Source organism: Misgurnus anguillicaudatus, chromosome 5 (genome assembly GCF_027580225.2).
Source record: "Misgurnus anguillicaudatus chromosome 5, ASM2758022v2, whole genome shotgun sequence".
Lineage (NCBI taxonomy): Eukaryota > Metazoa > Chordata > Actinopteri > Cypriniformes > Cobitidae > Misgurnus > Misgurnus anguillicaudatus.
Window position 1 is genome coordinate 25,068,805 of NC_073341.2, and position 14,686 is coordinate 25,083,490.

At 37.7% G+C, this 14,686-nt stretch overlaps 1 protein-coding gene across 3 annotated transcripts; it reads right to left on the reverse strand.

Annotated features, from left to right (window-relative positions):
• Positions 1 to 560: 560 nt before the first annotated feature.
• Positions 561 to 10,536, reverse strand: prdm2a (PR domain containing 2, with ZNF domain a). Of its 3 annotated transcripts, XM_055167785.2 has the most exons (4): positions 10,417 to 10,536; positions 7,557 to 7,629; positions 5,690 to 7,459; positions 561 to 4,828 (listed from the first exon to the last, which is right to left on the reverse strand). In XM_055167785.2, exons 2-4 carry the CDS (start codon positions 7,573 to 7,575, stop codon positions 2,949 to 2,951), a joined length of 3,669 nt encoding a protein of 1,222 aa, XP_055023760.2. In that variant the 5' UTR covers positions 7,576 to 7,629; positions 10,417 to 10,536; the 3' UTR covers positions 561 to 2,948. The 3 variants fall into 3 exon arrangements, with proteins under 3 accessions (XP_055023760.2, XP_055023759.2, XP_073723883.1); XM_055167784.2 differs by having other exon boundaries at positions 562 to 7,459; XM_073867782.1 differs by lacking the exon at positions 10,417 to 10,536 and adding an exon at positions 9,614 to 10,402 and having other exon boundaries at positions 562 to 7,459.
• Positions 10,537 to 14,686: the final 4,150 nt, after the last annotated feature.

Sequence of the window (14,686 nt, forward strand, 5' to 3'; positions counted from 1 at the left end):
TCTTATCTCAAAATTCTTATATATATCATGATATTTTAGACAAATAATGTAAGACATCTCAAAAACCTTTTGCCTTCCTCCACTGCACTTCTTTTACTGACCTCTTGACCCATTAAAAACTTCAAATAGCTGATGCATTGTTTCAAAATAAAAGTGCTTTGGGTAGGGTAACACCAATGACATAAATTTGGGGGACAAATATTTATTTGATATTATTCATATTAATAGTGTATTTTTACCATTTCAGTGTTGTAGTAAATCAGGGTTAAAGGTACATGTAAATTAGATTTGTTTTATAAAAACATGGTTTTAAATAATAAGTTCACAGTTCAACTTCCATGTATGATCAAAGGGACAGGGCAATTTTCAGGACCTGACATTTTAAAAAAAAGTTTAAAAAAGGAAAAAAAAAGAAAATTAAATAAATAAACTCTCTCATCATTTTAAGGACAGTCTATCTTTATTAAATATATATCATTATGGGATCATTGGGTCAAATTAAATTAAGTGGTCTGCAAAAGCAAGGGACAAGCATTTCAACCTTTTTTGTAGAATGACCCAGATATGCTATTTGAATGAACGATTAGATTTCTAGCAATTTGCTTTGATCAAATGCTGAAATAATTTTTTTGATTGTAGAACGTACTGATAGTTACATCAAACTATGCAGCATGTTTTAAGATGGCAGTTTTTCTTTACCCCCACTGATCCAAACGTTAAATAAATGAAAAATTTATCTAAATAAACATTCACAATTGTCTGCAGATATTTGCATACATTCACTTTGTTTATTAGGCTTGTTGTGACTGATGCTTTTCAAGCACTTAAAGTACCTCTGAAATCCTACACTATGAAGGCATTTGGGTATAAAATAAAAACTGGTTAGTTCATTAGGTTTATGTTCAGTTATGATGAAATGTGTGTGTTTCTGTAATTTTTGTGAAATCGTGCAGTTAGGTAATAAATGACAAACATTTAAACTATTAAACAGAGCGATTTATTCAGTCATTCAAGATTGAAAAACTATACAGATATTGCTATACAGAACTATATAGATATAGCAACTAAACCTCAAAAATGTTTTGAACAGCTTATTGGTATTTTGCCACTTTCCAGGCAGACCAGTCTCATCCATCAAAGTACCTGAAACAGTTTTTAAGCCTGACATCTAGATATAAACTTAATAAAACTTAAGATCTATGAAAACATCTCCTTTGTATTAGTTTTTTATAACAAATACACACATTTAAATAAAAATGTGTGAATTTATTCTTGGTTATGAATGATAAATGGAATTCCTATTCTTCAAACAGGTTTGATCAAACAGTGTCTTCCTGCTAATACACTTTGATAGTCTAACATTTTCAGTCATAACAACCAGTCATATTGTGTAAACATTCACAGTGTTAATATCATCTGTCAAGGCCTAATTAACCTCAATGCACATTGTATTATTCTTAGGCAATTATACCTAATTTAGGAACTTGTACCCTGTGATGACAAAGTAAATGCAACATTTATTTCAAACAAGACATAATTAAGGGAACCTTTTAGAATTTTAAATTTAATCTTAAATTATGTTCACCATTCATTCTAAAACAATTCATCTCATTACTTTTTAAAAGATTCACTTTGTCAAAACGCACGAAACATTGCACGTCGAGGACACCTGATGGCCAACCTTTGTAATTACAACGCACACGCTCGAAAAAGTAGTGCTGTACACTGCACTGTATATTCAAGAAAGAGCCATCTTTCAGTACAATATTTGCAAAATATAAAGTGGGATTTTAAAAGTGGGACTTTTGTGCAAACAATATCGTAATTGACATGAGCACTACAAAATGTAACTCATTGCTTTGCAAAATATAAAGAATGCATTCCAAAAGTGGGGCTTTTGTGCAAACAATATCGTAATCGACATGAGCGTAAAATACAGAGACAACATAAATATTTTAGACACTTATATGTTCTTTGTGGACAGAATATCCATAATTCCTGCCATTTGAGGGCATATGTTTTTAAATAAACTGCATATTCTTGTCTACCTGTCTGGTACATAAACACACACCGTCATTCATACATTAAATCGCTGGCATGCATGACAATTCAAACTGCACATACAACAAATGAAACACAAGTAGCACAGTTTATAAAAAGAGAAGCCAGTTTTATCATAGTGACTAAATAGAACAGCTCTGTCGTACCCTAAACACTTAATACTTACATTAATAAATAATTCGTAGTAATTCATTGATTCTATTGCAGTGCATCAGACACAGATGAATGTGATCTACAGCAAGGTTAGGAAATCTGATCCTGGAGGGACACCATCCCGCAGAGCTCAGTTACAACTGTAAAGAGGAGGTTTCAGATTAGCTGGTTCAGCTGTATGACTAAAACTGTAGGGAGACTTTGCGGTATGGTGGCCCTACAGGAACAGAATTGAACGGCTTTGATCATACAGCATAAAGTGCAAGAGACAGTCCCCTCTGTCACATGACATTTCAGCTTTGAGGTTTTACGTTTTCTTCAAGATCCATCAACACATGGTGCTTGAAACCACTCCTATATCTTTCAACAGGATTTAGCTCAGTGTCAAATGCACCAAAACCTGCTTATCAAGGTCTTTATCATCAGATCAGTTGAAAACTACAAGCTTAATTCTAAGACCAATATAGGAGTGAGCAACATCTACATCATATTAAAATGTTCCAGACAGCAAAACTATTTACAAATTGGTCTGTTGATCATGTTATTGTTCTGCAAATAGTAGCTGTACTTCATCGTGTTGTTTTTGGGGTCATGATACATTTAAAAAGATCAGATATATCAAGGACATTATAATTATTTCAACATTTGATTTTAACAGTGTGGTGTCCAAAACAATACCATGTAAGGATTCTATTTACAGCTGACATCAATATTTTCTGTTCATGTCATTAGTCTCATTTCTTGACTTGCAGAACAACAGGACGCATGATGATGTTGTGACTGTCCGACTGTTTAAGTAGTGTTGTCGTGGTGCTTGCCTGCTGCACACTGCGAGTAACCGGTCCTTCTACCCTCTCCCTCAACCTTAAAGACAAACAGTCGTCTCTTCTGGGCTGCATCTTTACATCTCCAATTTTCTGCTCGATTTTTCTCCCCAAAACATGTACCCGAATGCCCGGTTCCTGAGAGTTCACCTGAGCAACAGAAGAAAGGACGATCTGCTTTGAAGCCAGCTGTGGCCCAAAGCTGCCTTTTAAAACAGGCTTGCATTTTTTACTAGGTTGAACAACAGATGTTGATAGTATGGTAGATCTTTTAAGCCTGTTTTCTTGAGTGCCATCGATTGGCTGGTTGATCGGACTCTTTGTTAATGTTTTTGGCCCGTGGATTGATCCATGTGGTTTTGCACTTGCGATTTGCCTGCGAAGGCTCCCGTTGTTCTCTTGCACTGAAACAATGAGGTTTCTTTTCTTACATTTCCCATTGGCTGGTCTCATAGGGCAGCTAAAAGCTACATGTTTCTTTAAGCTGGCATTATACGTGAACTCCCTGCTACAGTGAGGACATGCAAAAGACCCCAGTTCATTTTGAGCAAAGGCCTTTCTCCCCCCAGCAGGTCTGCCCTTTTGCATCAGCTGTGATTTCTTTCTATTCATAATTTTTATTTTTATTTTAACTGGTGATTCATGGAGGGTTAGCTTTTTCGGTTGTCCAAACTTTTGAGAAAGATTCTGCCTACTGTTGACCATCAAATGGGGCGATAACACCCCATTTTGCGCTTTTGCAAACTGCTTAAGTGGTATAGGGTTTTTCTTAGGAGTATAGCGCTTTTTGTCGCTAGCATTAGCACAAGCTAAGATGTGCTTGTGCAGTTCAGGCATGTTGTCAAAGCTATTGCCGCACTTTGTGCATCGAATGGCCGTGCTGAAGGTCTGAGGGATGTTGTGGGTGGTAAAGTTTGTAGCTGATGCCGCTGTCGTCCCAGATAGTGTCCGATTGTGGTACGGGAACGGAGGCGGTTTGAAACTCGGGTAATGTTGGTTAATGCCTAGTCGTACATCTGGGCCTTTTGGTTTGACCGCTCCAGACGCCATGATTTTTATTGTCGTATACAACTCTTCGGTAGAATTCAAGTCATCTTTTTCTCCTTTTGAGGTTATGTTGTCAGATTCTTGTTTTACTTCTGTGATGGAAAGGTCTGGATAGATGTCAATTTTGGGATTGTTATGATTTTCAGGTCTTAATTTGCCATGCACAACCTCAGTGTGTGAACACTCTTGACCGGGGTGAAGATCTCGCTGATGCTGCTCCAAGTTGCAGAGGAAAGCAAATTCTTTAGAGCATGTTTCACAGACATAAATTTTACCAATGCCATGATAACTGGAACGGTGCTCCAGCAAGCCTTTGTCACTCTCAAACAACTGCACACAAAATTCACATTTATAAGGCCACTCTTTGGAGTGTTCACTTACATGTTGACTGAGACTCTTCATAGACTGAAAGGGACGGTCACAAACATTGCACATAAAGTTTTTGCAAAATGGATGCAAGGGAGATGACTCGTCTTCAACTTTGTTGTCCTGTTCAGAGTAATCAGAAGTCTGTACATTAGTATTGGCAGGACAGACCAAGTTATCCTTCACCTCTTCTTTGCTCTCTTCTTTCACCACACTGATGGAGCCAGTAAGGGTAGTTGTGTCATCTGTAGGGCATGAACACTGCTCTGTGGGTGAGGACTGTGCAGCTAACATTGGAGTGGAATTTTCATGAGTGGTGTTTGGACTGAGCGTCGTTGGCTGAGGTGTGACATAAAGGTCCTGCTCAACTGTTGCATCTACGGGTAAGTTGTCGGAGAGACAATTAACAGAATTAGCTTGAATGCATGGTAAAATGTTTTCAGTAGATTGCAGTGCAACAGTATATTCAATCACAACAGTATTTGGAGGAAAAGTCAAGGATGTGATGTCTGATTGGGTAACAGACAGAGAGGGAGAAAATATTTGTGCATCGGAGGCTAATAAAGAGTCTACAACCAGTGTTCTTTGGGCTAGTTCACATAAAGCAGGATCTGAGACCCACTGAGGGCCTTGTAAACTCAGTGAAGGGGCTGCAGGTATAAGGGTGTGAGTCATACCTCCAGGAGCAGAGGTCACCCAGTCAGGGATTGTCACGTTTAAATTACCCTGTGAGAAATGTACAGGATTATCGGTGCAGTCTTCCACAGTGCTTTTGGGTGGCAAAGTGTCAGATACAAAGAGAGTGGAGCAAAGAGTCTGAACTTCCTGACTGGGTTCCACTGTGGAAGTAGACAGAAATGACACAAAAGGGGGAGGTGAAGAAGACAGGTCTTGAGGTGGAGGGGTTGAAGGAGCTGAGTGGATATTGTCAGGAGCAAGTAAAGCAGGGGTTGGCTGGAGTGATGCAGCTAACTTAAACAAAAGATTTTCAGAGTTTGTTGGGCCTGAATCAGGAAGGGCCATGACTGCAAAGTTTGTTATGTCAGGAGTACCATCAACAGAGGGAATGTCTACACCACCACACTCATTCGTAAGAACCTTCTGAAGCATATTAGAGTTGGGTTTACTCTTCCTCAAAGCAGGATGAGTAAGGTAGGCTAAGTCACAATCTAAGCTCTTTCCACCAATACTTAAGTCTAAAATGGACTCTGCTAAGCCCTCACTGTGGTCTATCTTACCCATAGAGTTGGAGAGATCCAATGGCTGTTGATTACAGGAGTTTCCACCAGTACAGGAGTTCCCGCCCGTTCTTGATACAGAGCAGTCTAATGGCAAAACTTGTTGCTCCATATTAAGTCCATTAGAGTTGTCTGTGGTTGGGTTCAAATGTCCAATTTCATCATTGCCAGAGAAGCTCAACCCAGGGGATGTAGGGTTCTCCAACTCTGAATGAATGGTTTCTGCAATATCAGGATCTGTCATGACATTATCTACACTCAAATCAAGGCTTTGCTGCGGAGAGCTTGGAGGGGACATTGTCCGTCTCTTAAATCTAGTTGAAGCAGGTAAAACAGTCAAAGATAATGGAGGGCTCAGGTTCTGGCCATCAGCAATAAGTGCATATGATGGTTTACCACCATCCTGGTTCTGTAAGAGCTGTTTAAGTTTGGGAGACAGATAGACAGTTTTTTCCTTGTAAAGGGCAATAGTCTCAGTGGATTGGGGTTGTTGAGCAGCAACCAGTGCAGCTCCTGATGTAGAGGACAGTGACAAGGACAAAGACGATGATGAGGTTGTTAAGATAGATTCAGATTCCAATTCGGTTTTTATTTGTGGGAGTAAAGGTGGGGTAGATGTTCTGCGTTTGGTGGAGGATTGCCCAGACAGGTCAAAGGTCAAACTGGAATTATTAGCTTCTAATTTAAGAGCCTGTGTAATATGAGCAGGACTTATGATAACAGCATTAAGCCCTATCACAGCAGAGCCCTCAGAGTTCATCTCAAGCACATCGCAGTTACTTACAGCACTTGTCGATACAATTTTGCCATCTATGTAGAAGCTGAGATTCTCTGAAATGTTACTTGAAATGTCAACCATGTATTCCCTTTCCTGACTGATGTTCTCTATAGACTGTGAGTCATGTGCTGGTTCACCAAGCTGCTGTCCATTAGATTCTTGTGTGATTGTCACATTCTTACAACGCACTTTAGGAAGAAGATGGCGCTCATGGATCCTGCGCTGATGTCTCCTTAGACTGGTATGAGTCCTGAAGGCTTTTTTGCAGTACTTGCAGATGTTTGAGAGTTTGCCATCGTTGTTTTTACTAGAGGGATCCTTCTGTTTACTATCAGCTGTATTGCACATGCCTGGGTTTGGGTTTAGTAGAAGCTTGTCATCTTTAGATGAAAGGTTGGTGCTCAAAAGTTCACCACTGCCAGACACATTCTGACCGACAGTGCTGGTGGTGTTTGAGAGATTTCTGTTTCGGTTGTCGTGTCTTTTCTCATGCCTCCGGCGACTAAACAATGTACTGAAGGTCCTTCTGCAGCGACTGCATTTATACTGCTGTGTGTGGCAGGTTGCTTGAGCATGAGTTTGCATGTGACGTTCCAGGCCTTGACTACTCGTAAACCGTCTCTTGCAACGAGGACAGGGCAATTTAAGGGAACACTGGACATCACCATCAGGTCCAAGGTCAACTTTAGTGCCATTTAAAGACATGTCAGTCCTATAATCCTGTTGCATAGTTGCAGCACTTGCTTGACCTTGATGAGCTAGGCTTTGATTTACAACAGATACAGACGGGCTGGTGTTCTGGAATAATTGGATGTTCTGTTTGTCTTTGCCATCCATCTTTTCATCTCTTTCTCCCTCTATGCCTCCAACTACCTTATCCTCTTTTTGCTCCATAATGCTGGCAAGTGTTGCTTTGTCAGAGTGGGTAGATTGAACCTCAGGTTGCAGGAGAAAATCAGCTGATTTTTTACTAGGTCTCTCCTCTTCCAAATCTAAAACATATAAACTTGTCTGTGACACACTTAAGACTTATTATTTACAATACTTGATTCATATATATTCACATAATAAGACAAAATTTGAACTTACTGTCATTTGCTTTCCACATCTCTGTTTATCTGTCCTCTCTGGTCTTTATTCTTGAGTATTTAGCTGAGGACTCCTGTTGGCTCATAAAAAAAGTGAATACAGTTAATCATCCGAATAATCATTATGGGATAACATGAGAATGAAGCATTATATTATTAAATTATGAATACCAGTAAACAGTATATTTACAGTGTAGAGTTTTTTATTATGATCTTAACTCTTTCCCCGCCACTGACGAGAGAAAATACTTCCCTGCCAATGTCAAGTTTTTCCGGCAATCCGTATTTCCACTATTATACACAAGGTGGTGCACTTACCCAACTTAAAAAACCCTGATGCAACCCCTTAGGACAAACAGTAAGAAATCCGTGTATATTTTGATCATCGCTCTGAATCTGATCTCTATCAAAAGTTCTTCACAAAAATGCAATTATCTCAGCTTTTTGCTCAAAATTTTGTATTTTTTAAGAAACCTACCCATATTTGGGAGGTGATAAAAGGAGAACAAATAAACGTAAGATGAAACTGTTTTTTTTTTTAAGTTTGAAAGCAGAGGTCTTTCATTTAATATATTGTATGTTTATATATTGAAAGAAGAACATTTTCTGGAAGGCATTAAACCTTTGTGAAAATCATAAAAATGCTGGCGCTGGCCACTTAAAAAAAAAAAACGCTGGCGGGGAAAGATGTACCAGTACCAGATAAATAACAAACATACGATTACACAATTTTTACATAACTTTTTATAATATTCTAATAGTACTTGTCAACATATTAACCTTCTTAGACCTGTTGTGTCCACATACGTGGACATTCAATTTTTTGTTGTTTGCACCATAATACCTCATTCTGTGTAACTGGAACCTGTTGTACACAAAGGTGGACAATTACACTACATCATGTTCAAAGAAAAATATTTGGTTATTATATTTATTTGTTCTTCCTAACTCCAAAATAACTGGAAGAAATCTAAAATGCAAGCCAAACCAAAGCTCGGGTTTTAGGGGGTTAAAGCAGAAATATGAGATCTACCACAAACCCCTTACTGTGCAAGTTAATACCCAAAAAACAAAGAGTGCTTTTCTATTTCTAAAAACATAACATGTACAGGGTGTGTCAATCACTACGTTTACATGTACACCAATAATGTGATTATTTCCAGTATGGTGCATGACAAAAACACATCCACACTTCAGTTAGTGTGGTATAGATGTGATTAAAGTGTTTATCTAGCATACGCCATGTTTTAATACGATTATACTTGCTGCGTTTATGACCTTAATAGCATTACTTTGATCAAAGCATTGTGTTTACCTGAGATGAAGTGTTATTGCAATATTTCCAAAATCTCACTATAATTGTATTATGAGGGCACATGTAAACGTAGTCATTGTGTTGGTTACTCTCATAGTTGTGATAAATGTAGGCACATACAAATAACTGCTGTGACGCATACATTTCTTTCTCTGTTAAATTTGCACACAATATTTTGTTACGTTTGGCTACTGAAAAAAAAACACCAAGTTATGCAATTTATCATCCATCAACATGATTAAAAAAATATGAATGGCCCAGTCTTACAGTAATATTTTTAGATTTATACAACAAATACCCTCAATTCTGCAGGGTGGTGGTTATACACCCCGTATGTGAAAACCCAGCTAAAGTCAAGTTTTTGTGATTTATAAATTACAGTCCACATAAAAAACATCCTACATAATGTAAAGAACATCTGTGAAAATATAACCTGGATATATTATATTGACTGAGTAGGTCATGTCAAAGGTTTAAATTAAAGTAAAAGCAATGATTGAAATCAAACTTTGATGCTCCTAATTGTATAATTAGCCTGGACTTTAGCCTGGACGGGGTCATATATGATATCAAATTATCCTCTGTACGTCTAAATGGTTAAACTGGTGGTGTTATGATGACTCACTCCCCATTCCTATACTGAACGACAATCTAGTATCAGTGTTGCAAAATATGTTCATATGTATTGCTCAAGACAAACATAGAGCCCTGCTGAGGTTCATTTTTGTGTACCACATGTCTACCTGCAAAACTGTGGGGTCACCTAATAACATAAAAAAATAATCTCAAATTACAGGCATGCAGGTCACTGAGGTGTCAGTGAAGGAAACAGACAAAATGTTTAGTACCATGGCACCACGTATAGACTGACTAATCTGAGCTAAGGGTTATTGTCTGGCATGCTGAAGACATAACGTAATGCGCTCATAACTAGCTGCCGCATTTCCATTATAAATAGATTTACAATACAGGGGGCGTTTTAATATCATAGAGGCCTATATAAATACAGTAAACGTGTTTGCGCAAACAACAATGCAACACAAATATATGATATGTTTTCTGTAGCTTAGTTGGTAAAGAAATGCGCAACGCAAAGGTCATGGGTTCGATCCCAGGAAACACTTATGACAAAAATGTTTAGCTAGAATGTTTTAGATAAAATGAATAATTTTAGATCAAATGAATAATGCTAATGGTTAGGCGGGTAAATCGGTTAAATCCGATAAATATATTATATGGTACTCATGTTGCGGGCGTCAGCCCCTTTAAATAAGACAAATCCTTCTGGGCGCAGGCAAGGAGGTCACGGTCACCGAGAAACATTTTATGTCAAAGCTCGTTCGTTTGTTGCGTATCGTTAAAAATTGCTGTGTTTTGAGGCGTTATTACTTGCATAAATTGAAAGCCACAAAAATGCAAACTCTGTAAAAAAATACAGACAAAAAAGAGATTTTACGACTGTGAGAGCCAATCTTTGTGACATTATTTTCATAATCTATGCTCTCTGATCGCGTTATTAAATTGCCTGTACATGTGCATTGCTTACCAGCTTTGTTGTGACGCCTCGCTGCTCTGAGTCTGCTGGGCACGCGCAGGACTGTGGGTGCTGCAGTCGCTCGCGCACTGCACGGCGGCCACACAGCCATATTGGCACTGCGCATGTGCGAGATTTCATGCACCTGTATCGTAATATGTATATTTTTATTTACACTACTGTAAATCTCTTATATGGTAATTTTAGCAAATTGATGAGAGAACACACGACTTGCTGGTGTATTATTTCACCCCATGGGCGATGATAGCCCACATGGTGCATTTACATTACATTTACATTGTGGTGCACATATTAATTAAATTTAATACTACCCTACATCTAAAAGCTACAAGCTGGCTGGAATCTACATTGGATTTGTATAATAATGTAACCAAATTCAATAAAGCTTATGCAATAAATGCAATAAAGAGCTAGAAGACTTGAATGGTAAAAATGTGTGCTTTATTGCCAATTGTTAGTTTGTTTGTACTTCTGTATGTACATTTAAGATATTTTAATATCAATTCAAATATTTCTGTTCATTAATTTGCATAATTTTAGAAATACCCATGTCGGTCTAATATTTCTGTCCAAATCTGGAAATTCAAATTCTTGTAGTAATTATGTTTGACCACTAGAGGTCTCTGTGTTTCAGTGAGTTAGACTGGCTTTTGTGTGTTTTGCGTCATTCTATGTATGTGTATGTTTTTGTGCTTTTATGTGGGAACCCAAGTCACAATTTTGGCTAAATAGATGTGGGAACCATCTCTGTTTGTAATAATACAGGGCTGAATCAAGCACATGTTTATACATTTTTGTAAACTTATTTTAAAATATAGAATAATTCAGTAGATTTTTGTAGACAATTGTTGTGTATTTTGAAATATATTTCAAAATATTTTTCAAAATATATATTTTCGAAGTATGGGATTAGGTTATAGTATATTAAAATACATGCTAGTGTTATGTGAGTGTTTAACCTTCAGCAGATCAACCCAGTCCAGTCATTTACTGGTACTGCGTACATAAACTCCCCAGAAATGGATCAACACTGAGATTGAGTGTTTCACAGGGCCTGAGGAGTGCCCAAAACTGTGAGAGTGTGTCTGAGGTAAACATGAGCCATGCTGTCTGGACAGATTAGCTTTCCACCACTAAATACACACTGTGATACACTCTTTTATCTGCTGTACTTGTATGTTATACACACAGAGGGAAAGTTAACAAAAGGTCAAAGTGCATGGGTTTCTGGTAGCACATGGTTGTACCCACACCACAGTCATGGGTTCGATTCCCCGCCCAGGGACACAAAAATCAATCATGCCTTCGAATAAAAGTCACTTTACAGAGGTCGCACCACTAGGCGGCCATGCTAAAATGCCTCCGGGCAATCATTTCAGTCATGCAAGACTAAACTCCTAGGGGGAAACAACACAACATATTTGTTGTTATCACTTCCCTTTGATAAATCGCTTTGATGTTTTTCCTCGCTTTTGTAAGTCACTTTGGATTAAAGCATCTGCTAACATGCCTTAATAAATGTAAATACTGACCAATATTAAATCTGACATAAACTTGATTTATATTTTTACAGAATGTTCTTTACATTATGTAGGATGATTTTAAATAAATAAGAAAAAATGCCTTAGGCGGGCTTTTTTGTACTTTTAGCATTTGTGTGTCACATCCAGGCATAAGTGGGGTTTTTTGCACTTCTAGCCTTTATTCTGTACGTTCATTTGAGTGTGCATGCAAGTATACATGTAGACCTGTGCTGGTCAGGAAATGTCACTCTCATTAGGAATGTACCGGATTCATTGTATGACAAACATACTCACACTTACACACACTAGTGTTATAGAGCTCATGCTCCAAGCAGGACGTCAAAAAAGGGTCTCCCACTAAAAGAGTCCATTGTTCACAGCTAAAGAGAGAGAGAGAGAGAGTGGCTGGGCTACTGCCTAAAACCACATTCAAACACATAACCATATGCACTCCCACACAAACATACAGTCAAGAGTGAACACTAAGAGGCTGTTTTACACCTGGTAATAAGATGTGTTTTGAATATCTAAAAAGCCCTTACATAACATGTACAAAACATTTAGCAGCGTATAGTCTGTGTCATTTTATACCCGTAATTTCTCCTGCTTGTGTTTTATCAACTCACCATCCCCTCAAAGTAATCAGGACAGAAGCAGTAGTAAAGTGGAACAAAAGCAGGAAAGTGGACAAAAAGTTGGATTTAAACCCCAGATGTGAGCAGGATTGTGTTTTTTTCGTCCACTTGTGAGCCGATTGACCAAAATGCATCTGGTACACAAAGCTTTGCATCATTATTTACTTGCTTATAAAAGTTATAGAACTTAGTATTTAAAAAACTTCCAAATATATTTTTATATAATATCTTTTAAATCAGATTTGTGGTTTAATATGCCAATTATCATTAAAAATATAATCGGACAAAAATAAGCTAACTACAAGTTTACACCTTTCTGTGTTCATTCATGTGGCATCACTGCTGTAAAGTTGAACTCAATTCAGCACACAGATGAAATTACATTGTTCAGTGAAAAAATAGATAAATTTAATTCAATTTTTCATAATAGAATGTGATAATAAGCCAGGAGAACATATGAGGAGCAAAGATACAAAGGCCTCTAAAGGCCACCTGCATCAAAAATGAGATAATTACATTAATGCTCCACTCAATCCCAGACTAAGCTTATTAAAAAATACCGGTTGTTGGCGGATCCATTAATAATATCATAAAAAGTGCTTATTTACAAGAAAACAAGTCAGACGCACTTAGAGGGTTTTGCATGAGCCATTCAAATGCTAACTATAACTCACCAAACGAAGTTAATCACTTTTAACTTTTAATTTGTTATAGCAACTCATCACTAGTGAAGATGTTAAAACAGACAATATGATTGTACTGATAAGGCAGAATATTTTTACAGTTCACATTTAATGCCAGAATTCACTTTTCTTAGCTATTTTTGCAAATAGTTTTTATAGGACGCTCCAACCTATTTATTCCCAAGTTCATTTAAATTCACGTTCTTTTTAATCCCATTTTAACCCCTAGTTAGTGTGTAATGTTGCTATAATAGCATCAATAATACCTTTAAAATGATAAAGCTCAAAATTCACTGCCGGGCAATATATTTTTTCTTTAACAGAATTCGCCTTTCAAAGCCTACAGTGAACGACACCTGTCTGGCCTACCATAGATGTGTATAAAGGCTAGATGTCTCGCCTGCGCTGCTGGCCAATTGAGTGAAACGTCTGCATTTGGCGACCACAGGGCGCTTGCTCACTCGTAGCATTGTGTTCAATGGCGCAGGGACATCCAAATGACCACAACTTGCTCAATTTTTTACCGATTTTCAAACGGTTTGGTTTGTTATAAACGTCAGAGATGTACCTATGACACTGCATACTAAATTAATAATTTTCATGAATCATGTAAAAGCATCCAGAATTATAGCCACGTTAATAATGTTTGTAAGAAACCAAACCGTTTGAAAATCGGCAGAAAAGCGAGCAAGTTATGGTCATTTAAAAGTACCTGCACCATTAAACACAATGCTAGGAGTGAGCGAGCTGTCTGAGGTAAGATGGCCACCAGGGGATACATTAGAGACTCCGCTGTAACACATCTAGCCTTTATACATATCTGTGGACTACAGCCCTCTACTTCCTGCTTTAATGAAGTCAGTAGAACAGTTTTTTTTTTATTAAACTCCGCCCACAGAAATATGTCGCCATCTAAGCTAACGTCAAGCTAAGCTGCTATAGAATCACAACACACTAAACAAGCTACACAATCAGAACTCGATACGTATTTCTGAAGGAGGGACTTCAAGGAAGACATAAGAACAGGGAAAACAGCGGTATAGAAAAGTAAATTGTGTGGAAAAATACCACTTTTTTAACACGTGAAACATAAACACATATTGCGCACTGTAAACACAATCAAACCTTCAAACGGGACCTTTATGTTTCAGTCATTGCGTAATATATCTGTTTGCCTGTTTGAACTTTCTTTACAATAAGTGCCACTTGCTTTGATATTTTGGCATTCATTCATGTTTTTAAATGTGGATTTGAACACTTTCGCAGCCACAGTTTGAGGCCCTTAGCCTTTATTTATCAGAGCTCAGTCACTTCACATGCATATTTACAAAAATGCTTTTATACATTGACTCTCATTATCTCTTGCTCTTATCTCAGCTATTTCCTGAGGGATTAAGACAGATAATGTGTGGCTGTTTGT